Source organism: Podarcis melisellensis (assembly GCF_964234715.1).
Source record: "Podarcis melisellensis genome assembly, chromosome: Z".
Taxonomy (NCBI): domain Eukaryota; kingdom Metazoa; phylum Chordata; class Lepidosauria; order Squamata; family Lacertidae; genus Podarcis; species Podarcis melisellensis.
Window position 1 is genome coordinate 28,417,675 of NC_138547.1, and position 25,326 is coordinate 28,443,000.

General features: G+C 45.0%; 1 protein-coding gene across 4 annotated transcripts; it reads right to left on the reverse strand.

Moving 5' to 3' along the window:
- Window positions 1-928: 928 nt before the first annotated feature.
- Window positions 929-23,892, reverse strand: LOC309362015 (syntaxin-3-like). 4 transcript variants are annotated; one of them, XR_014164715.1, is made up of 3 exons: window positions 23,687-23,892; window positions 16,839-18,460; window positions 929-1,536 (listed from the first exon to the last, which is right to left on the reverse strand). XR_014164715.1 is itself a non-coding variant. In XM_081897480.1 (2 exons), exons 1-2 carry the CDS (start codon window positions 23,737-23,739, stop codon window positions 17,533-17,535), a joined length of 981 nt encoding a protein of 326 aa, XP_081753606.1. In that variant the 5' UTR covers window positions 23,740-23,892; the 3' UTR covers window positions 15,935-17,532. The 4 variants fall into 4 exon arrangements, 2 of the variants coding, with proteins under 2 accessions (XP_081753606.1, XP_081753607.1); XR_014164716.1 differs by lacking the exon at window positions 929-1,536 and adding an exon at window positions 11,909-13,985; XM_081897480.1 differs by lacking the exon at window positions 929-1,536 and having other exon boundaries at window positions 15,935-18,460.
- Window positions 23,893-25,326: the final 1,434 nt, after the last annotated feature.

Consider the following 25,326-nt stretch of genomic DNA (forward strand, 5'->3'; position numbering starts at 1 on the left):
GAACTTAATTCGTTCTGAAGGTCTGTTCTGAACCTGAAACTGTTCTTAACCTGAAGCACCACTTTAGCTAATGGCGCCTCCCGCTGTGGCTGCGCCGCCGGAGCACAACTTCTGTTCTCATCCTGAAACAAAGTTCTTAACCCGAGGTTCTATTTTTGGTTTAGTGGAGTCTGTAACGTGAAGCGTATATAACCCGAGGTACCACTGTAAATATTTATTCCCAAAACTGAGTTATGCAATCCTTCGAAATGTTAAAGAAAATACCTCCAGATTCTTGGACAGAATACAAAGCTCATTACCTGGGATATTTAAAAAAAAATACTATTTACATTCTGTGCACCTGTTGTTACTTATTTTTCCACTCTCTGTATTTTGCTCTTTCCTGTGTTTTCCTTGTGCCTGGCATCTTCATTGTTCAACTCTCACCATCTGCTGAAGATACAACTCTTTTTATTGGCCTTTGAAAGTCAAGGTATTTTGTTCTGTGCGGCCACACCTCTTTTTGCTAAATGTATACTGTTGTCACATGAACAGTTTTACTCATTTACCTTTTTTCAATAACTCTACCTATTTTCAATTTTATAGCACCTAGTGTCTCTCTACTGGACTCCAAGGTCAGCTGACCACTTTCAGGCTATGACATCAGCTGGCAGATGATGATGATGATGATGATTAGGGCTATGTCAGAGGCCTAGGAAGTGTTCTTGCCTTATGCAGTTATATCTCAACATGAATTGTGGCAATTGTATATTCTACTTCCCCAGTGTTTACTAAAATATCACTTTATGAAATCCATTTCCTACTTTTCCTGTGTGGTAGGGATAACTATGCCTTAATTGTGCTCTCTTTGTAGGTACAGGCAAACCTGTCCATTTCAAATTATTTCCAGATCTCATTTTGTCCATTTCAAATTATTTCCAGTTCTCATTTTTCCATATTTCCAGTCTTTCTTTTCCCCCCAGGGGAAAACGTGAGCACAGTCCCCCACTAGCAGAAATTATCCCATTGAGTTTCCTGCATTTGTGGAAATCACAGAGGTCAGCACACCTGCAGTGCAATGGATGAGCCTCAACCTGGGAAAACCTCCTTCATGATAAAGGTGTCTCCCGTGCCAGGTAAGTATTCAGTTTTCATTTTGTGATATTTTTTTTTAAGTCCTCAAGAAAATTCATCTGCAGTTTAGTATGACTTTCTCCTAATATACACATTTATAATGCATTTTTCCCTAATATACCCATTATTGCAAGGAGTTTCCCTTAATATGATACATTTTATTTTCATCAATGTATGCACTTACATGTACACTTTACCCTAGCAAACTGCATTGGAAAAAATCAGAGAAGTGCGAATTTCATAAGGACGACTTTGCTCACATATTGTTTTCAGAAGTGCAGATTAGGTGGGCTCATATTTAAGTGTAATCTGAACCAAATTTCTTCCTTATCTCTAGTCTTTAATGGTTTGTGGAAAGGCTAGGGCCACCTGCTGAATGCTGTTGTTGTCTTTTAATTCAAAGCAGCTCAGCTGTATTCTTCTCTGAAAGAAAGGGAAAAAATATTGAGGTAGCCTGCATGTATTTTTCCTGTACGTGCAAAACTCTTAGCAGAATTTCAAGCATAGCTGTATAAAAAGAACATGCAGTCTTCAGAATTCACTTTGAGTAGGCTTTTGGGGGAACACTACAGCATGGCCCAGATTTATCCAAACTGTGACTTCCAAATAGTTTCACTGAAGTTACATTTGAGGCACAGCCCATTATTCAGGTAATTCAAAAGGCAGGGCCTGTACCTCCACAAGGAACATACACGCTGGCTCCATCAAAGAGCATGAATATTGTATTATTCTTCACACGTGGACACACACACACACACACACAAGGCAGCGCAGGGACTTCAGCAGTGAGTCAGAATGAATCAGGCTTTCCTGGCAGTATATGGTAGCTGTCGCTGATTATAAATGGGAAAGGACCTACTCGAACAGAAAGCCATTTTGCAAAACGCGGAGCACTAAATAGTGTGTGCTGTTCTAATTGCACACATCATATTCATCATCAACAGCTGCATACGGAATTGCTAATACTGAAATAGCTCCCCTTTTGCTTCCTTGACATTTGACTTTATCGGGAGTTTGAAAAAGCAATCTTCAGAGGCACCTCTTGTAGCAAAGGCAGGTTTTTCCACCTGCTTCTCCTCGTCCCAGCTCTTGGGGAAAGTTTGCTACCAAGGCTCCCATCTGCTCCAGACAATATGACTAAGGATCAGTAATGATGAGAAGGAATCCAACAACTTCTAGTGTGCATCAGGTTTCCTTTCCCTGAGTTAAATCCTCATACTCCTAGTTCGGGTCACAATCTGGATCAGGCTGCTTGCACCTGCTATTTACTTTTTAGAAATTTACTTTTTATATATTTAACTTTTAGTGCAGCTTTCCGCAGCTCACCCTCAGATCATTTGACAAAGGATGAGCATAAAATGCTATAAATAAATACCCTGTTGCCTTGCAGAAATTGTTGGACTACAGCTCCCATAATTCCTGATCATTATCCACCCTGGCTGCAGCTGATGCAATTTGGCATCATGTTGAGGACATTAGGTTGATAGAAGAAAGGCTCTTCTGTAGATTCTGGGGAGGGAGTTGAACCAGGGCTGGCCCAGGATATTCTCCTCCCTGAAGCAGAGAGCAAGATGTTGATTGGATTGGCACAGAAATCTTGATATAAGACTGGCAATGGGGCAAGTCCTCCATTGCACTAGGATAGTGTACACAACGGGCCATGTGCCAACACACAGCTCTGATCTGAAGAGGAGAATTAATAGGAAGCTTAGGAGGAATGGTTGGAAGGCTGCCACTACAGCCACAAAGCATCTGCTGCCTGAGGCAGATGCCACACTCTGTCTAATGGTAGAGCCGACCCAGAGTCGAACATTGAAGAATGACAACTCCATTGAGTTGTATCTAACAAAATTTAAGGAGGCATGTCTCCAAACAGGGAGAAAATTGGAATATGATGCATCAGGAACAAATGACAGAAAACAGGAGGTATCCCTCACAAGTAGGTTGTAGCCTCGTTTCCAAATTCCAAAAAGAAAAAATGTTATTGCTAGCATTATATCAAGGATGTTTCGGCTTAATGCAAAGGGTGAGATCATAATCTATTTCACCAAGTGACATTTTCCACTCCAAAATGTCATATTATTTGGATTTAATCAGAGGCCACTTAATCCTGGGCTTATTGAGCAATACATTTCGGAGGAATATATATGCCTTCAGTCATTTCTCCAGTTGTGTTCCAGTGTCAAGGTTAAAAACAGCTTTGTCAAGGCTGTGCTTGATTGGAAAGGCCTGGAAAGCGTCCTTGGAGAGTGTCATTATACTTAATGAAAATTTCTAATTAATTGTTTCCAGTCCTCTATACACGCACGCGCACGCGCGCGCACACACACACACACACACATGCAGTTTCAGCAAATATATTTATTTGAAAATGAAAAGTGCAGTTGGGATAATTCAGATCTTAACTGAGCAATGAACTTGTTGCTCCTATAACTTTAGCTGTGGCTAAAAAGTGGGTTGGGATGGCACAGCCCCTCCACAAGTTAAAAGAAAGGTGAGGCAGTAGCAGAGCAAGGTGGGTGTGGTGGGTGCGGGCTGCCCCATGTGCCTTCCCTGAGGGGGGTGATATCACTGCGAGCTCTGCCCCCCCGGGACACTCCCCGCCACCGGCGCACCCCACTGGGATGTGTGCCAATGGGACACTTCCTGCCACTGATGCACCCCCCTTGGATACAAGCCGATGCTGACGCACCCCCGTGGCCGGCTAGCCCCACCCCTGTGGGCCACACCGGGTGTTGGAGCAGGGTTGGGGGGGGGGATATATATGGAGTGGTGTATAATTGGAGAGCACAAGGTTTTAATGAAACAAAGTGAAAATTTTCTAAAGGGAAAGAAAATAGTTCTTAGGGAAATTATTTTTGCATAGGAAAATTACAGAAAACCAACATATCCCACCAATGGAGTGGGGGGGGCACCAGTCAAATAAACATAGAGTTAATGCAATCTGCTCTCCCTCTCCAGCACAGTCTGTAATGCTAATGACAAAGGTCCAATTAGCCATATCATGCACCCTCCAGCATGTGTTTCCTTTGTTTCTTGAGACCATGTGTTGATCTGACTTTCAAAGCAAGCCCCAGATAGATAAAGCATCAGCCTCTGTGACCCCTGTGCTTCCCAACCCACAAAACCTCAATGAAGAACTGGGGCTTCTCCTCCAACAAGCATCTGTGCCTGCATGTCCTGTTCCAGTCCTGAAGAGGCACACATGAGGCAGGAAGAGCTCTGAGTGACCAACTTGCTCAGATAATGCCTGGCACCAGACTGCAGCCTTTTACAACACATGCCCCTTTCCCCCACCTCCAATCCTGGTCTGCTTCCCCCCAATGACACCTGCCTCTCCTTCCTGCCTGTTGCCTCAACCTAATATCAGTGCAGAAATCTTGTGGGGTACAAGATGCTCGTTCGTAAGCAGCTTTTCCACAGGAGCATCCAGCAAAATGAAAACACCACCACCCCATGCTTGGTAAGAAATGGGGGAAGGATATGTAATGTCTCACCCCAGCCGTATGTTTTTAACCCTAATTAAACATAAGCCACACTCTCCAAATTAATTTGGGACTGGATTTGAGGCAGGTTAAGTGGTCCCCAGATTGGATAAAGGCAGGTTGGCCTGACTGGGGGTCGCTGGCGTGGATTGAGGAGGGTTGTGCTGAGCCCTAGTCTCTTCCAGGCTTACCTGCAGGTTGAACCCGTGGCCTTCCACATAAGAAGTAGCTGGTCTACCACTGAGCTATGGCCTGGATCTTGCTTCCTTATTTCTCTTGACATAAAAGTGGATCCTACTTATTCTTTCGTAATAAAAACTGAAAATTCAGGGAAGGAGCTTGGAGAATCCTGGGGGAGGTCAAGCTTTTGAGTCCTCCCATGCCACAATGGCGCCTGTGTGTGTGTATTGTTTGTAGTTCTTGGCACCCAATTGCACTCTGAATCTGAATAACAGCAAAAGGACTTCTCCCCAAAGTGCCAAAGAAGTCCCAATCCAATAACACAGTCTGTTAAACAGATTAAATTGTGTTTTTCCTTTCATTGCCCTTAAAGCAGGCAGTGCCCAGAATACCATCAGCATTTATTTATTATTATTATTATTATTCTGTAGTACAACCACAGGCCTTTTATGAAATTTAATTTGGGATTAAGTGGTTGAATGAAACAAAGCCCTGTTCTGCTGTGAAGTCCTGCTAGCCACTTGTCTGTGGCTCTTGTCCTTCTATATTTCTCCTTTGTAACCTTTTTATAGCAGGAATGGGGAAATGTGGCCCGCCAAAGGTTGGGCTTCAACTCCCATCAGCCTCAGGCAGCATGGCCAATGATAAGAGGTTCTGTAATATTGCCACAGTGGACAGTGAGAAGAATAACAGTTTTTGGCAGATGGAGAAATGCAGCGGGACAGAAACAGTGCTGCATGCAATTAATAGAGAGAGCTGAATGGGAAATAATGCCTTATTCCATCCTTAGGCCTCCCTCAGTGCCTGTCTGGACAAGACATGTCCACAAATGAAACTCTTCCAGGGTGTGTTGATGTGGAAGAAAGGAATTAATCCCATCCATGCTTTGTTAATATTTGCAGCTGTTGCCCATCTGCCTCATGAGCAAGTTTTTCAACATTTTAGAAATCCTGAATGGAAGTCATTGTCCCCCTCTTTGCAGCCTTTCCTGTTAGCATCACCTTATGGGCAGTGGAGATAATAGCTTCTCCTGGGATAACTTGGTTTCTTAGATTTCCTTTCTTCTTCTTCTTCTTTAGTCTTCAAGGCAATTCCAAAGGACAGTTGGATATCATCTCCTAACGAGCTGAATTATTAAAGGATCTGCTAGTCTATGTGGAATGACTCACCAAGACAGGCTGGACAGAGGAGATAATGTAACAAAGGCTAATGACATCCAAGCAGGGCTTTGAATGAAAGTGAAAGAATCGTACCAAAAATATTGCAGTTCTCACAGACTTCAGCATGGAGTTATTAAAACGAGTCCTCCAGTACAGTCAGAATGAAAGTTCTTGGCTCTTTGAACACATCAGATGTTGTAGTGTGAGACCCATGGCTGAAAGAGAAGGCAGGCATCTTGGGCAAGGAGGCTAACAGAGTTCCATAACTGGTGGACATACACCAAATTGGACTGCCACCATGCGCTCCGCAGAAGGCTGCCCTTAAAAAAGGTTCATCTAGTGCAGAATTGCCATAATGTACCTTTGAACAGTTTTCCTTTATATCTTTTCTTTTACATCATGAAGCAATTGAGCAATCAAAATGATCAAGATGCTAGAGCATAAGAACATAAGACTTTCCTGCATAAGACTAGCCCTGTGGCCACTACTATTTATCTAGAAAAAGAGGTGTGGGACTCCCTTGTTCTCTTGGAATGGCAATGGCATCCACCTGAGAGGTACCGGAACTGAGTTCCAGCAAGTTCCTGTGGCCTTTCTAGCTCAACATCCTGTTCTCATAATGGCCAACCAGATACCTCTGGGAAGCCCAAATACACAGTGTCAATGCTCTTCCCTCCTGCAGTTTCTAGCATCTGGTATACAGAAGCATTACTGCCTCTGACAGTGGAAGCTTTCTTACCCCATCAGGAAAGTTTACAACTTATGGGACTTATTTTTGATTGGGGGGGGGAGTTGAGGATGATGATGATGATGATGATGATGATTTTATACCCCGCCCACCTGGCTGGGTTTCCCCAGCCACTCTGGGCAGCTCCTAACAGAATATCAAAAACATGATAAAATATCAAACATTAAAAACTTCCCTATACAGAGCTGCCTTCAGATGTCTTCTAAAAGTCAGATAGCTGCTTATTTCCTTCACATCTGGGAGGGCGTTCCACAGGGCGGGCGCCACTACCAAGAAGGCCCTCTGCCTGGTTCCCTGTAACTTCACTTCTCACAATGAGGGAACTGCCAGAAGGCCCTCAGAGCTGGACCTTAGTGTCCAGGCTGAATGATGGGGGTGGAGACGCTTCTTCAGGTAGACTGGGCTAAGGCCATTTAGGGTTTTATAGGTCAGCATCAACACTTTGAACTATGCTAGGAAACATACCAGGAGTCAAGGTAGGTCTTTCAGGACCGGTGTTATGTGGTCCCAGCAGCCACTCCCAGTCACCAGTCTAGTTCTGGATTAATTGTAGTTTCCGAGTCACCTTCAAAGGTAGCCCCACATAGAGCGCATTGCAGTAGTCCAAGTGGGAGATAACTAGAGCATGTACCACTCTGGTGAGACAGTCTGCGGGCAGGTGGAGCTGGTAGACAGCTGTCCTGGACACAGAATTGACCTGCGCCTCCATGGACAGCTGTGAATCCAAAATGACTCCCATGCTGCACATCTGCTCCTTCAGGGGCACAGTTACCCCATTCAGGACCAGGGAGTCTCCCACGCCCACCCACCCCCAGTCCCCCCAAAACAATACTTCTGTCTTGTCAGGATTCTACCTCAATCTGTTAGCCACCATCCATCCTCCAACTGCCTCCAGGCACCCACACAGGACCTTCACCAGTTCTGATTTAAAAGAGAGGTAGAGCTGGATATCATCCACATTCAGGTTTGTTTGGAGTTGTTCAGCTACCCCCTACTCAATCACCCAAGAATGGAAGATTTGAGACTGGGCGATAGTTGGCCATATTGGCCAGGTCCAAAGATGGTTTTTTTAAGAAGTAGTTTAATAACCACCTCTTTCAGCAGATCTGGGAAGGCTCCCTCACAGACGGAAGCATTCACCACCCCGCAGAGCCCATTGCCCATCCCTTCCCAGATCACTTTTATGAGCCAGGATGGGCAAGGATCAAGGAGACATGTGCTTGGTTTCACTCATCCAAGTAGCCTGTCTACATCCTCGGAGATAGGAGATTAGAAATGATCCCATGCAACTTGACTAGACAGGACTTGTCCCACCCATCCCACCCCTCCTCCCATGGTGCAGTCTACCTCATTTCAAATCTGAGCAACTTTATCTGCAAAAATCTTTGCAAAATCATTGCAGGAGAACTTGGGGCCTGATGGTGGAGGTGATTCCATTAGATTGCGAACCACCTGAAAGAGTCTCCTGCTACTTTTTTCTGCAGATGCAATAGAGGCGAAGAAGAAAGTCCTCTTCACCGTCACTATCGCCACTTGGTAGGCTCGATGGGTCAAGGAGAAGTCCAGTTGTACCAGGAGGTAATCCAACCATGGCACTTCTTTTGTTTCACTTTTACTTAGTGTCAGATCACCAATGTCCATAGAGGTCTAAGGCATGTCTGTGACTATGAGTTGGGCCAAACTTATTCAGGGACAGCCCCATGGAGACCATGCTTTCCACGAAGTCCTGAGCAGCCCCTTGTAAAGTCACACTGGCATGGATGTTAAAGTCCCCTAGGACAACCAAACTAGGTATATCTGGGAAAACATCCGCCACAACCTGCAACAGGCAGGGAATCCTTGGTGCAGCGGGGAGGTCGGTACACCAAAAGGAATCCTGTACTTCCCCTATTGCCCAACTTCCAGAACATGCACTCAGAATACTGGGTCTTCCCAATAGGACGCCCAGTGTAGGTTAATGATTTCCTAAAGTTCACTGCAACCCTCCCCCCCCCAATATGACCTAGTTTGCTGTGCGTAAGAGAAACCTGGTGAACAAGCAGCAGCAAGGACAGGCCCATCTGCTTAATCCAACTAAGTCTCTGTCACACATGCCGGATCAATTCTTCAACCCGCAATCAAATCGTGGATGACAGTGATCTTGTGGATCATTGACCTGGCATTGCAAGCAGCACCTTACAGTCATGTGGGTCTCCCTTGTTGATTCCAGTATCCTTCTGGTCAAGACCAGACCCGGAGGCAGGGATTGTGTTCAAACAATGACTAAATCTGCCTCCTCGGTAATGACATGGTCTGGTCTTAGCGTAACTCCTCCTCCTACCCATGATCACTGTGATTGGGTGTCTCAGTGCATCCCAAACTGTGGAACCTGCCCCAGCCATTCTGTTGGCTGAGGCCCACTCCCAGGCAACCCTGACCCTCTCCCCTTCAGAACAGAATATGTTATAAAGACTATACAATAAACCAATAAAACAGTAGAAACTAATGAAAACCCCCACACAATTTATGGTTATACTAAAATTAAAATAATCCCCAGCCCCAACTAAATGTTTACCCCATCCCCCAAAAACAAAAACAAAAAATAAAATGCAACAGATTAAAAACTATTATAAAACTTTTAAAAACACTTTCAACAGTTGCCCCAACTCCAGAGTTTGTTCCAGTGAGTCTGGGCTCTTCAGCACTTGCAGCAGGCAATGTCCCTCCCTCCCAGGAGTCTCTTATGTTGAGCAGGGTGAGTCTGGGCCCCACGCCCTAGGCCAGGTGGAAAGGGCCTTGTAGGGAGCAGTCTTCAGCATTCACAGCAGGACAATGATAAGGTAAAAAGGTAAAGGTACCCCTGCCCGTACGGGCCAGTCTTGACAGACTCTGGGGTTGTGCGCCCATCTCACTTAAGAGGCCAGGGGCCAGCGCTGTCCGGAGACACTTCCGGGTCACATGGCCAGTGTGACATCGCTGCTCTGGCGAGCCAGAGCTAAACACGGAAACGCCGTTTACCTTCCCGCTGGTAAGCGGTCCCTATTTATCTACTTGCACCCGGAGGTGCTTTCGAACTGCTAGGTTGGCAGGCGCTGGGACCGAGCAGCGGGAGCGCACCCCGCCGCAGGGATTCGAACCGCCGACCTTTCGATCGGCAAGTCCTAGGCGCTGAGGCTTTAACCCACAGCGCCACCTGCGTCCCCTAGGACAATGATAGAGGTGTGTAAAATTATGCATAGTATGCAGAATGTGGGTTTTTGCCTCCTTTCTCATCACACTAGACTGAAACAGGATCATCTAATGAAGTTGAATGGAGAGAAGTTATGGACAAACAACAGGTAGCACTTATTCACACTGTCCGTACTTAAATTTGCTCCACCAAGAAGTAGTGATGGCTACCAACCTGGATGGTTTTAAGGAGGATTAGGCAAATTGGTGGAGGATAAGGCTATCAATGGCTAAATTCCCCCACCACTTCCTCCAGGATATAAAGATGTCCCTAGGGTCAACAATGACATTGGCTCCTCCCTGAGTCATATCCAAAACCCTAAGGTGGACCAGGATGACTGCTGCTGTTTAATTTTTGTTTGCTTTTAGGGCTACACACTGATTAAAGGAATGTCTCAATGAATCATCTCCCTTTTAATTAATACTGGTTTGCTGATTAAATTAAAGCAGATGAATTAATTAAATTATTCAGAGGTCAAGTAGGAAAAGGACAAAAGATTCCCCCAAGAGCTAAGTGGACAAATATCCAGGTCTGTGGTTAGAGTGAGAAATTATACACATAAAAGCCTGTTGACAAAGCAAAGCACAAGGGAAAGTAGTAACAAAAGAATTTTTCAGACATTCTGAATCTAAGTTGATATTTTTCTAGGTTTGATTGGGTACTTTCTGGCATTATTTCTTGTGTGCTTTCTGGCATTGTTTTATAACTTCAAGAGTGAGGAATATTGTCCAGGGGCCACATTCCCTTCTGGGCAACCTTCCAGGGGCCAGATGCCAGTAGTGGGCAGGGCCACAGGCAAAAGTGGGTGGATCAATGAATTCACAAAACTTGGCTCATTCTGCAAAAACATAGCAGTTAATGTGAGAGAACTCTGCCTGAGACTCTGGGGAAGAACTGCTACCCATTGGAGTAGGCAAAACTTCACTGAATGGCCATTCCTGGTCCAGAGTATACTCCCATGTTCCTTTACATGCATAGAAAACTAGTGTATTGCCAGCAGATTGATTTGTATATGCTTTGTTTTTAACATGGAAGCACTCAAAACTATGATCCTCCAGCTACAGTTTGATGCAGAAGTGTTCAGTGTGGCTGGTCGAGGTAGCACATTCTGAGGAGAGGCAAAAGGACAGGGGCAATATATGCAACCTGGCCTACCCTGCATTCATCACTGAAAAAAGAGTCAACTGCTTTGGGTCAAGTTGGCTATGATACATGGAATTTGGGGAGCAGGGACCAGCTTATCCTCTTCGTCAAGCAGCAAAATGGTTTAGACAGCCCTGCAAGAACTGTGTCATTTGATTCTCCAGGGATCACCAGGGAGTTTGACCCAGAATTGCATATGTATTTTCTGCCTTTTATAGCCTGCCTTTCTTTCATTGTGGAAACCAAGCCAATGTGCAGGTGGTTCTCAGGCAGTCACCCATCCAGGCACTGACCAGATTCAGTACTGCTTAGCTTCAGCCTTAGACTATATCCTGGCACCAGAAACAATGGTGTGGGCAAGCTCTTTCACACAACTGTAACAAAAGACCAAGCTGCAGCATTTAAGATGGTGTTCTTCATTCCTAGATCTGTTTCGGATCAGGTGACTGGACCTGAGCTTCCCAGATAATTTAGTGAAGGACTGTAGCTCAGGGGCAGAGCATTGCATGCAGAGGGTCCCAGGTTAAGTCTCTGGCATCTCCAGGTAGGGCGGGGAGATAACTTTTCCTGAAAGCCTGGACAGCCACCACCAGTCAGTGTAGATGATGCACAGCATAATAATACAAAAAAGCACAGATAAAATCAAAGCAAAACTGTACAGATGCTGTACAGTACAAAAAGCATAGATAGATCACTGAAGATATTGGTATTGTTTGTTGCAAACCATCCCAGTCTCTGAGCAGTGTGGGATTCCAAGGGTTCCAAGTGCCTACTCAGGGTTCAGTTTCCTCAGAATGAGGGACAGCAGAGACCGCAGTGTCTTTCAGATATGTGGTTTATTTACACATATATACAAGCTGAACCTTCGACGGACGGGCTCACAGCATTAGCATCCTAAGAGTGTCTTGTTTCTCCTATTGCCACAACCTTGGATTCTGGCAGAGATCCAGCATGGCTCTGTCTCTCAGCTGCCCAGCCTGATTCTTGCTTCTACTATACACGCACCAACTCAACTCTGGGCTTGCCTTTCTAATTACCAGCAAGCTGAGGGAGTTGAGGGCCACCCATGTGAGGCACTTCATTTGTTACCTAAATGACCCATACGTGGGCCATTACCTCACTAGGAAGCGAGCTATTCCAGGAATTAAATTCATGCTTGATCCAGGAATTAGAAGGGGGCTCTGGCACACACGCTACCCCCCACCCACCCAAAAAAGCCACCTCACAACAGTATTATAGGGAGAGAGAAACCGTGGTGCCTCTCATTTTACAAATCAGATCCCATCCTTGAACTGCAGCAAGAACTGTCAAGCAGAACTCCCCATTCCACATTTTCTAAGTGAGTTAGGCAAATTTATTTCCCTTGGAGGTGTCTCTGTTGGAAGATTACATTACCAAATCATGATATGCTGTTCTAAATGTCAAGAAAGGATTTGAGAGTCTCCTGTAAAAAAAAAAAAAACCACCTTTCTTATAGTATTTATTCAGCTGAGAAGGCTGTCTCAATGAAATATACTCAGGGCTGCCAAGCCGGTTATAAATTCCCTGGACTGTTGAGCTTAATCCTTTTTAATATGGCTTCCTCCAGTGTGCCGAATTGTGTGTGTCCAATTTGTAAACAAGTTAATTTATATAGAAAAGCATTTCCACAGCATGAAGCTGCCTTTACAAAGTATGGAGTATTCACAGCTCTGTGGCCGCTACTCTCCTTCTGATAATGAGCCATTCCAAAGCCTTGTGGGCTACTTTTTATTACAATGAATAGTGCCTAGCGGGGAGAGAAAAAAGTAAAAGTAAAAGATCAGGAGAAGTACATTTCACTCTGGTACAGTTATGTGGGTTTTCCCCATACAGGGCAAATAGCCTGCTATGGAGGGAAAGGCTGTAAGCATGGATATGTGAGCATGATGGACATGCACGCGATACCTCCAATGCATGGCCCCATCTTTGCCTGCCAGGGAGCCCACTTTGGCCCACAAGTCCATTTTCCACCAACCTCATCCACCTGTCCATCAGCAAGCACCACTCAATAATGCCATCTGCAGAGGCAGATTTAGGACAGTGCAACTGGTTTCCCCCACACAGGGCGCAGGGGCCAAGTCTCCTTCCCGAAGCCTAGTAAGCTTCAGAAAGGAGATGTGAGGGCTCTAACAAGGTCCTAGAGTCCTCATTCTTCCTTCCCAAACCCTAGTACCATTTGCCCAGCTTTGGGAAGGAGGAAGGAAGACTCTTAGGATGCTGCCAGAGCTTCATGCCTCCCTTCCCAAAGCGCGGTGCCTCCCTTATCTGCCTTTAGGAAGGTGGTGTGAGGGCTGGGTGTCAAATTTTGGCCTCACACAGGATGCCATATTACCAAGGTCTGCCCCTGCTAACTGATGGGTAGGGGATGGGAATCAATTCCGCATTGGCTGTGCAGGCCACATGGACTGTCATGAGAAAACAATACAGTAGCAGGCTTTAACAGATACACACACTTGTCAGCTGGTGAGAGGCTAAATCCTGCTCAGTTTGGCTGCATGAGCAGGTTCCCTGCATGCAGTAGGATTTGACATGCATACTCTGATTCAGTTCAGCAGGATTCAATGAATCAGGAAAGGGTTTGCATTGAAACTGCTGCTAAAATGCATATCCCCTTTGCTATAGCAGCTCCTTGCTGCCTGTGAAGTGATTTGAGGACTTCAAAGCAGCAAATCACCCGATGCCATTGGGACATTAGGTTTGGTCCTTGAGGCTGATCCGGGTAAGGATCTGGCCCTTGGAGCGAACAAGGTTGTCTACCCCTGACATACACCAATGTGTTGAAGAGATGGTCAGGTCTGTGCAGGCATCAGGTCATGCATATCGGTTGGATTCAGGCAGCAATTCTCAGTTTAAGAATAGCAGTATTGCAAGATTTTCATTATTTTAACTTGTGAAATGTCGGAGGGTATGAAAGGAATTGTGCCTATCTGCAGCAAATTCTGCATCAAAGGTAAGAGAATACTACATGCTGGATATATTTTGCAAAACAGGTATATTTGACTATTTCAGCTCTAACTCTGCTTGGACATGGTGCTGTGGAGGAGTCTGAGGTGCCAATCACAGGCTGTCTTGCATAACAGCTGCACTCCAACAACACTACCCCCGCCCCCGCAATCATTGCTTCTGAGATTTTACTAGGCTTCCCATTGCAGACATGAGGACTAGAATTTGGGGCCGGGCCAGGGAGTAAATGAAAGCTGATATTCTCCCCAGCTTGCTGAATGCATATCCAGTTCTTATGTTCTGTTCTTGCAGATCTGAGTTTGCAGCGGCTTACACATACATACTAATTAAAACATCTCTGCATCCAAAGCAGAATCTGTTTATATTTATCAGGCACACGAACCCACCTACCATCTGTATTAGTATTATTATTAATGCTGGGAGTTTAGCCTTGAGTGTCATGTTAACATAGTGGACAGTGAAACACAGAAAAATTGCCTCTATTTGCAGCTGTACTTCTGTGTCTTCAAGATAGCAGCGCTGTTTGAACCCTGTGCTTTGTACCAAACATGTTTTAAAAAATAAATACTGGCATTCACTTGTCCAAACCTCAATTTCCACTCAGTCACCTTTTTCATATTTCCATTTGATTTCAGAGAGTTAGCATTAAGTGCTTGCATCTGAGGAAAACAATCATCTTCTTTCCTAACCTAAAACAATTTTGTTCCTTTTAAAAAAACAAACGGGCAAAATAAAAGTGAAATTGTTGATATCCGTCTGTCTTCCTACATTCCTACATTCCGCTTCACTGCGTGTCCTTGAGTTCTAGTGTTAAGAGAGTGAGAGAAAAACTTTTCCACTTTCTCAAGGCCATGCATAATTTTATAAACTTCTATCATGTCGCCTCTCGGACACCTTTTCTGTAAACTAAAAATTCCCAAACATTATGGGATGCTGTTTTGTAAAACAGTATGGTCAGCTTCTACATGCTGAATGATGATGTCATCTCAGACAGCAAAATGTCTCTGGTTGGCCCAGGCTGCAGAACACGCTCTCCTCTTAGTAAGCCTCCCCTCCCCAACCCTCCTGTTTATAGAGAGGGGCAATGGTGTGTAATGGTTAAAGTGACCTTGCCGTGAAGCTCACTGGGTGACTTTGGGCTAGTCACCTTTTCTCGGCCTAACCTACCTCACAGGGTTGTTAAGAGGATAAAATGGAGAGGAGGAGCACTATGTATGCCACCTTGAGCTCCTTGGAGGAGAAGCTGGATATTAAGTGCAATAATAAATTCATTAAAATATATGAATGTGCACCAACCGCAAAATTCTGTTTAGACCCCAATATGGCCCCTTGGGGGGTGGCTCTTTTTCATCCTGGAGTTCATTGGAAGCTGACCATCGAGACTGGGTCTGAATCTGAATCCCAGTTCAGAAAAACAAAACTTCATATCTCACCTATTCACTATTGTGCAGAAATACAAGAAAGGACTCTAACTTCACATTTCCTCCCCACTTTAAAGCAACACATTTGTAGACAATTGAGTTGAATTATATTTTGGGGAAAGCCCTAGGATTGCTGACATTGTGAAGGGTGGTGCATAAAACTGGTTAATAAGGAGAATAATAAATTTGCCGCTTCAGACTGCAGGTGGAGAAAACTATTTTAGACTCCTGGCAAGCACATAGGAAGCTGCCTTAAGACAGACCATTTGTCTGGTATTGTTTACACTGGCTCACAGCAGCTCTTCAGCATTTCAGGCAGAGAGAAAGGTCTTTTTCCATCGCACACTGCTTGCTCATTTTTTAATTGGAGATGGCATGGAGTGAACCAGGGACCTTCTGCAAGCAAGGCTTGTGCCCTGCCACTGACCTATGGCTTTTCCTCTAAGCCCCACCCTCCCCCCACACCCTATGAAAGTATGAAGACCTGCGTAACTGTGTAAGATGATTTTATACAAATTTATATACACATGCATATTAATACATATGTAATGTGCATGTATACAAGTACATAGATATACATAGATATATTACATGCATGCACACGTTGCCTTCTTATGTAAACATTAACACCCTTAATTCATACTGTAGGTTATTCCAAATTACACCAACCAGAAGCCATTTGAAATCATAACTGAATGGAGCCAGGATGTAAAACACATGATCAATTTAAGCATCTAGGAAATAAAGTCAGTAAACCAAACAATGTTTTTGGTTTTCTTCTTTGTTCCAAATGGTGCAAAGACCTCGTCTTACAGGTGGGGCAGGGGGGGATCCCTCGCTTTCTTTTTATGTGGATCAGGGCCAGTACCATGGGCCACACACCCTAGCAGCAGGGCCCACTGAGAAGACCCTCCTGGTGAGGGGGGAGTCACTTGTCCAAGGGGCATCCACTGATGCTAATGCATTCTAACCATGGACACATCAGGAGAATTTGTGGCAACTCTGTTATGCAAAAAATGAGGAAGGAAGATGTTGTGGGGGGGGTGAATTATGGCATTCTACAACTTTCTTTTGAGCTATACATATTTCAGTAATCTCCAGTTTCACTGAAGCTAGACTTCAGCAGAGTTGAGAGATGCCACAGGACCTGTTTTCACAGTGCCAGCCCAAGAAAAGCGGAGCAAACTTCAAATGTGCAACCTCCACCAACCCCCACCCAAAGATAGGGCTAATACTCTTGATGCACTGATTCCTGCCTTCCTCTAATCCCCCTTCCTGGCAGGTCACTTAAGCCTCCTGCTGCATTACTGGGCCAGCCCTACATTTCCAAAGTCTCCATTTGGAACACAGAAAACATGGAAAAGAAGAGGGTGTTATGAGGATATGCAGAAGTACCTTCCTTTCAGATGCATTTGGGATTATGATTCAAGTGTTGTTCATCAGAAGATTTGGCCTCTGGGCTGGTTTGACCTCTACTGCCTTTCTGGGTTTTAACTCCTCTTAACTGGGAGACAGTAGAGCTGTTTGGGAAAGGACTGCAGCTTAGTAGTAGAGCACCTGCTTTGCATGCAGAAGGTCCCATCTTCAGTCCCCAGCATCTCCAGATAGGACTGGGAGAGAACCCTTCCTGAAATCCTGGAGAGCCCCTGCCAGTCAACATAGACATTGTGAAGCTAGATGAACCCATGGTCAAACTCAGTAGAAGACAGGTTTCTATGTTCCTACAGACATAGTTGAAGAAATGAACACCTTTTCATTGTTGTTGCATCATCTTCACGTCATGCCTATCTGCTTCCCTGAAGCATTCAGCTGTGCGGGGCTGGAGACAGGATGCTGGCCAGAAAAAGCATCCACAGCAGGCCTCTTTTCATGCTCTTAAGAACAGAACAAAAAAACTTTGCGAAATCCATAAGCAAAGGGGGGTGAAGATGCATTTAGTTGCCTTGCAAATGCTTCCATCCACCCCAAACAACTATCCAGGACTGGCCTGCAATGACATGCACATCCAATGTTCCAGAGTGCTATCATTCATCACCAGTGGTAGCCTTTAAGTCTAGGAAAAAATGTCTATGTGCCCACACTTCTTTATTCAGCTCATCACACTCGGAGTCGCCATACACGAAAGGCATGTGCAGCAAGCGCAGAGGCCCAGCACTGCAGACAACGCAGCAGATAACCGTGACTGCCGCTCATATTTGAGGGCTTTCTTGACCTCCTCGTTCGACTGAGAGATGTAATCAAGGGTATGCAGGACATTGTACTCGATGCTGTTGATGGTCTCCTGCTGCTCTGCAACCAGGATCTCCAGGTGCTGGAAGAGAGCGTGCAGCTCGCCAATCTGCGCTTCCAAGTCCAGCAGCTGCTGGTGGCGCACCTGCGCCAAGGCCAGATGCTGCTTGGCTCTGAGCACTTCCAAGTCTTGGCCAACGATGCGCGGCACCACAGGACTCTCCACCATCCGCTTGATGTCCTCTTCCTGGAGATCCAAGCCAGCCAGTTCCGTTTGCCTCCTGATCTGCTCCTTCAGCTTCTCCACATATTGTGTCTCCTTGGCGTAGTGGTGGGCAATGATGTCACGGTAGCGGCCAACAAGTGCCGAGAGCTGGATGTGGCGTATGCGGCTAATGGCCAGCCACTGCTTGCTGTCCCTGGCGAGAGCCTCTTGGATGCTGTTGAGCCTCGGCTGCAGGGTTTTGGCCTCCTGGGTGAAAGAGTCTTTGATTGCACTCAGCTCTTTTTTCTCCCTGCAAATGCTTTCCTCGGTAGTGCAGCAAAGCACCTGCTGCTGCTTCTTGTCGATGTTCTCAGATAACTCTTCCAGCTTATTCAGTGCCAAGGAGAGACTGGTTATCTCCTGGAAAACCTTGTTCATGGGATTGCCCTCTTCCTCTTGGAAAATAGGGTTGTCGAAGGAGAGAGTGTCATCTAGATCCAGAGAGTCCCCGTCTTCGTTCACTCTGTTCCTGAGCTCCTCTAACCTGTCCTTCATTTTCAGCTCTTCTCGAAGCCGGAAACATCTGTGGAAGAGGAGGTGAGTGAGGCACACCCATCAGCATTTACGGAGATTTTGAGGGGGCTTGGGGACTTTTGCGTCAGTCAAAGCTGTTTTAAAGAGAGAGAGATAGAGAGAGTAAAAGAAAACTTCCCTCCCTAAAGCGATTGCAAATATTGACTGAGGCAATAAGCTTCTAAACCAGAGTTTACTCTACATCACATGGCTAATGCAAACCGGCTAGACTAGATTCCATGCCAGGGGTGGGTGGCACATAGCCCAATGATACAGCGTCAGCTGTAGAAATGAACATTGCTGAGTGCAGTCATGGGGAAATGTGAAAGGGGGCAGGCAGGCAGGGGGAATGTTTCAAGCCAGACTCAGCTGACTTTGAAGGTGACCCTGCAACAGCTTTCAAACTACTGAGTCAAACCCAGATGCAAAGTGGACCAGAATTCAAATGAGTGCCATTAAAGAATGGAGGTTGTGCATGCATTCTATGGTTCTGTATTCTGCAGTCACATAATCCTTCCTTCCTTCCTTCCTTCCTTCCTTCCTTCCTTCCTTCCTTCCTTCCTTCCTTCCTTCTTTCCTTCCTCTCTTCCCTGTTTCTCCTTCTGGCTACTAATCCTGCTGGCTATGTTCTGCCTCCACTGTCAGGGGCAGTATGCCTCTGAATACCAGTTCCTGGAAACCCCAGAAGGGGAGAGTGCTGTTGTGCTCAGGTCATTGCTTGTGGGCGTCCCAGAGGCATCTGGTTGGCCACTGTGAGAACAGGATGGTGGACAAGGTGGGCTACTGGCCCAAGCCAGCAAGCTCTTATGTTCTTACAACTTTCTGTTCCTAAATAATTTTGAAGGGTTTTTTTTTGTCTTGCATAATAACAGCATAATTTGAGCAGTAACAAAAATTTAACAATAGACAGAAAATAATCTTACGGGGTTGAGGGTGGGAGAATCAGTGATGGGGCTGACAAATCCTAAGCCTGAAGGTGCTTTTATAGGCCCCTTCACACACACTTCTATCCCTGCTTTTTCCCTTCCAATCCCCCCCCCATCTAGTGTACAGGCATCTCCCTGTTTATGTGGGGTTTGCATTCCAAGGCACCGTGTATTTACATGAAATTGTGTATATTTGAAATACCATTGAAAAAGCCTGCAAACACCCCATTCTGTTCCCGTCCCTTTTTGTGATGTTTTTGGGTGCAGTTGTACACACACCTAAAACAGTCACTTCCTGTACTTTCTCCCCCAATTTTGGGGGACATGCTGGGGGAATGGGAAGTCTTTGGAGCTTGGAAGGGGGTTGGGCTACATGATACTCAGGGTCCCAACTCTACCATTTTATGACCTAAAACCTCTCACTGTCTATGCCCCCCTTCCCTTCATAACATCCCTTTTTGCTGTTGGCACCATCAGATCACAGACAGGGAAATGGCAAGTGCAGTCCAGATTTTTGCACTCACAGGGCATAGGTCAACTAGGGGAACAGGACACTGCCCCACCAACCCCAGTCTGCCCTCAGCCGGCTCTCACCAACCTAGAACTGCCTGTCAACCTCCTCTGTGTAGAACTTGTAGAACTCAGCAGGGAGGAGAATGAGCAGGAAAGATAGAATGAGTTGACCCCACCTGTCACCGGCTCTGGCTTAATCTACTCTTGACCTCCCCGCCTTCCACCCTACCAGTTCCAGTGGGCATCAGTCAGCTCTGCTCTCTGCATTCAGAGGAAGGTCCAGTCTATCCTATTGCCCCTCAGATGCCCTTCCAATGACAGTAGGATTGTGTCCAACAAAATACCTTCTTTTAACACACAATCAGGAGGGGAAGGAGGAGATGCTGCACCTCCTTTTCCTCCCCTCCCAAAAAGAGTACACATGAAATGAGCAGCAACCAGCAACTGGAAACATGCAGGATCAGAGATTCCCAACTGGTAAGTGGGAGGCTCTGTGCTGCTTCAGGGGGGTGGGGAGGCCTGGGAGGAAAAAGGAGAGTTTGGAAGGTGAAGGTATCCACCTATACCTACATCTATCTTCTTCTCTATGGGTGTATATTGTATTTAATTATGGAGAATCAGAGTTTTTAGGGGGCTAACCAGGCTGGGATAGCAGGGATAGCAGGCTTGTTGGTTTTTGAATGTCTGATGTAGATTTTTTCAATTTCGTTGTTCTGTATGGGACAATGGCAATAAAGATTATCATATCGTATGTGGCCACCAGGTAGATCCCTCCTTTTCTGGTTTCTCCTTCTTCATGCTTGACACCACACCTCCTGACTCTCCCCAGATCGTTCTGAGCTACGCCAGCCCCACTCAACTGCAACCCATATTCCTCCAAATGAACCCAATATGGTCCAGGATTTGGACCTCATTTGAATCCAGTGCACAACCCAAATACATAAACCATTTCTGTTCTCCAAGCTTTGCAACTGATCTTTCAAGATCTCAGGAATACTCAATGAATGGACGGCAGGTAAAATAGAACAGCCTCTGGTAATAATGTGTGTAATCATACACATAAAAATATGTGTGATAATGCACATGATATCCAATAATTGTTTCCATTCTTAGTAGAACTGGATCAAAAATTATTTGCATCTTGTTGAGTTCAAGCAGCGAGACAGAAATTTTAAAAGACCTGTAAAGAAAAGCTTGGAATTGAGATTTTCATAAGATTTGATTCCTCATTATAAAATGAGCTTCATGTGGTGGATCTGATCCTGGCAGACATGGACTCCAGGTTCCAGATTCAATACCTGGTCTTGAAAGACTTGGTCTGAAAGCTTGGAGAGCCACTGCTATTCAGTGTAGATGAGGGATGGGGAACATGTGGCACCTCATGTGTTGTTGGACTACAACTCGCATCATCCCTTATCACTGGCCATGCTGAGAGAGGCTGATGGGAATTGTAGTCCAACATTCATCTGAAAGGCCACAGGTTGCCATCCCTGCTTGTAGGCAATGCCAGGTTAGACAGGCCAATGGTCTGACTCAGTTTAAAGCAGCTTCCTGTGTCTGAGTTTCCTACTGTAGCTTGATGCCAAGGCTACTTTCAGAGATGTACCAGGGAGTAAGAACTAAGAAATTTCCCCAAACACTTGAGCCAGCTATTGTTGCTCCAAATCCCAGCCCACACAAGAAGAACTTTATAGCTCCTACATGGGGAGGGCTGTAGGTCAGTGGTAGAGCAGTGCTTTGAATACAGAAGGTCGTGAATAAATAAAATAAAAACAGCCCTCACAAAAATTCATCAGCCATGTGCAAGAAGATACATTAAAGCACATAAAGCCCTGAGTCCAGTCAGAGAGCCATCTGAAATCATTCCATGTGGCGGGAGTTAAGTTATTCTTTTGAATATTTTGCATTTACCTATCTAAAAGTACACAATGGTCCCTCCCAAGTAACAATCAACACTCATGCATTTCCAGAGTACACACAAAAGCCCCAGAACAGAACGTTGGCGGATTTCCTGGTGCTTACTTTAACCAAGGAACTGCATTTTCTGTGGTCTACAGTTTATTTTCTTAAGCATTGTTGATGCTCAATTATCACAGCGCAAGATGTCATTTTCCTCTACAGGTTGTTGTTGTTAGGAAAGCATGTTGGGGTCATCACAAAGCACTATGGAGGTCAAAATTGAACTCAGTTGCATTGTATTCCAGATTTACCTCACTTCAGCAGATAATCTGCTGAAACATGCAGTTGCATTCAACTGAGAGCTGTGCAGAGTAGACCCATTGAAATCAATGGGCAAATTAGTTGCAGCCATTGATTTCAGTGGGTCAATGCGTCGTAGGACTTAGTTGGATAAAACCAAGTGTTATGAGGTGGGGGGGGGGATAAATTGTTTTTAAAATTCTGGGTAGGAAGCAGCAGAACTCCCGCTACTTTTGTAATCAGATTTTAGCAGCGGTAACAAAACTGTAATTTGAAATAAAAACCTATTGATGCTAAATTATTGATATGATTATTTAAATGGTTCTAATGATAGCTGGAAGTTTTTTTTTTTAACAGTGAAAGATGATGAATTTATACAAAGGAAGAGTCTGAGTGCTTCAGATGAAACTGTAATGAGTACAGCCAAGATCCTTTTATAATGCTACCTCCTCCATTGAAATACTCTTCTCAGAGCTGCTAATGCATCTTGGAAAAACATCTCCCAATAACCAGGTGATCACTCAGGAGTGACAGGGGATGAAATTACTATGTCATTTTTTTGGGGGGGAGGATCAGGTGTGGGCAGAATTGTTTGCTTAAAACCAGCGCTTTTTTTCTAAATAAAATGTTTTGGGGTACTCTCATTTTCCTACTCATATTGAAATACTGCCCCTCAATGAGGCCAAACTTAGATTCACAAAATGTTTAGGGGTATGCATACCCCTGCGTTTCCCCAGAAAAAAAACGCACTGCTTAAAACAATGGAAACGATGAAGAGAGCAAATGGATGGTGAGATGAGAGTTGGTGATTTCGGGCAGAGTCAAACTGATCTTCCAGGTGAGAATGCACATAGACACTCCACACCCCCACCCCTTCTACTCTAAACTGGGTATATTAGCAATACATATACGGTGCTATGTAAATTCCACATAGCCTTTGTACAGAAAGGCTGCAGCTCAGTGGCAGAAGGTCCTAAACTCCATCTCAAGGTAGAGCTGGGAAAGACCTTTGCCCAAAATCATGGACAGCCACCGCCCATCACTGAAGACAATAGTGACCTAGATGGTCCAGTAGGCTGACTTGGCATAAATCACCTTCCTACATCCTACTCTGCAAGTGCAGAATCAGACAACAAATGTGAATTCTACAAGCCCTTACAATAGCCAAGAGCCTTATTGTATATTGCAAGGCTGCATGTTGGTACATCCACCAACTACGGTACTACTTAAAGATCTGGGGACAAAACTGCCCTTTCTGTGACTTATTAGCATCAATCTCATTTAAAATACGTATTTGGCATATGGGAATGTACACTTCCCTTGATAAAGATCTCTTTGTTACTCAAATGTAAGAGCTTCTGTGAGTGTTTTGAGTGGGAGCCAGGATACTTTCAAATAGAGGACCGTCTTCTGCAAAGTAGGATACATGGCTCTGTCCTCCAACACCTCACTGCCACCACCCAGCACCTGCCACCTGATGCAGCTGCCTCACTCTGCCTAATGTTAGGGCCAGCTGCAATTTCTGTCCGCTACATAACTGTTAAAGGCAAATGAACCCTCCATTCACCAAAGAAGGCAGCAATCCTAACTTAGCTTACCTTAGTTTTATCTTTTCGCGCCTTGCCTCTGTCTGATTCATGCATTCAAGCATTTGGGAGAAAACAAAGCTGGCAGTTCAAGTTCTACATCTGGAGTGAGAGCCAGGACAGCTGAGCTCACTCTTCTGAGGGATATTTTATACTTTGGTTTTTCTATGGCCATTTCCTTCTCACTAGCTTTCACTGCAACCTTTCATTGGACTTTTCTCTTGATCCTCATTTGTGCCCTGTAAGATCTGAAAGCAATTAAAATGGAATTGAGTCACCTGTGCCCAGGGAGGTACAGGTAAATCATTGACAGGTACCACAGAGCGGCTTTGCCAGCCACGCATTGACATCACTGGGGAGCCCATTGATCCGGAACTGAAGGAATCATTCCCACCTCTTCTGGAACATGTTAAAAGGAAAGTGAACACCAAGGCACTCATTCATTGAACAGTAAAGTCCCTTCATTAACTCAGAGTTCATGCACGTGGACTGTATGTTCTAATTTTTATTGTTTCCAAAAGGCATATAAATTACTTTCAGCCCAGGTACCCAATGCATGGCCAGAATGTCTCTGGCAATAGAATTAGGTTATTATTTACCAGCCATGGTAGGTAACTATCAGAAGCAGTTTGCTGGATGTGGCAGAGGGTGGTAGCAGTAAACCTAGGATTCATTTCACTTAAAATAACCCATGATTAAGCCAAAGTAAAAGACTGGAATGCTGTTTAAATTCGTCTGGTCATTTCTCCCGAGGGGCTGTGCTTCTGTCTGAGCAACATACGAGTTGTGAATCAGGGCATTATCCTGTAGGAGGCAGACACCTTTGGTCAGCATACCACACCTCTCAATTTTTATGGCCTTCCGCAATTTCTGCAGCAGTGAAACATAGTATGTCCTGGTAATTGTGGTACCCTTTGCCAGGAAAACCAACACCACTACTCCGCAATGGTCCCAAAAGACCATGAACATGACCTTGCAGGCTGAAGTGCCTACTTTGGAGGTGGTGAGGCAGAGTGCTTCCATTGTTTGGACTGAGATTTAGTCTCTGAGTCATAATGATGGACCCATATTTCCTCCTGAGTAATTAGTCTATTAGCTAATTGGTGAACGGTTATGCAGCAATCCTCTAAAATGGTGGCCTCCACTTGGTGTCTTCATCAATAGTGGACTGTGGTCACCCAGGAATGGGAGCTATTCCACCAAAGTCTGACCACACTTTAGCTGATGATGCCAGTGCTTGACAACGTCATACGATGGGGCATCCTCCCTATAAATCCCTTTCATCTCATCGAACGTCTCCCATGGTGTGCACCCTTTCAAGTACAGGAACTTAATGACCGCTCTGCATTCAACTGGTTCCATTATCAGACATTACTCCATGTTAGCGCCCGTAGCAGAGAAAGCATTAGGAGTTCAGGGCTACAAATTACCATGTTACCCATGGAGAGATGTATCATTACACAAGAGCAATTTCATCCTCCTATGATAACCGGAAGTGGGTCAGGAGAAATCTTTAATGAACGACCCTCGTAATCACCTCAAGCTTTTGAAGATGAGCATGCCCTTTTTTTTAGTGCACTCACTCTCATATTCTAGGTGTCTCCAATTGCTCATTTCTGTGGTAATATATTGCTGTAAGCTTACATTACAAA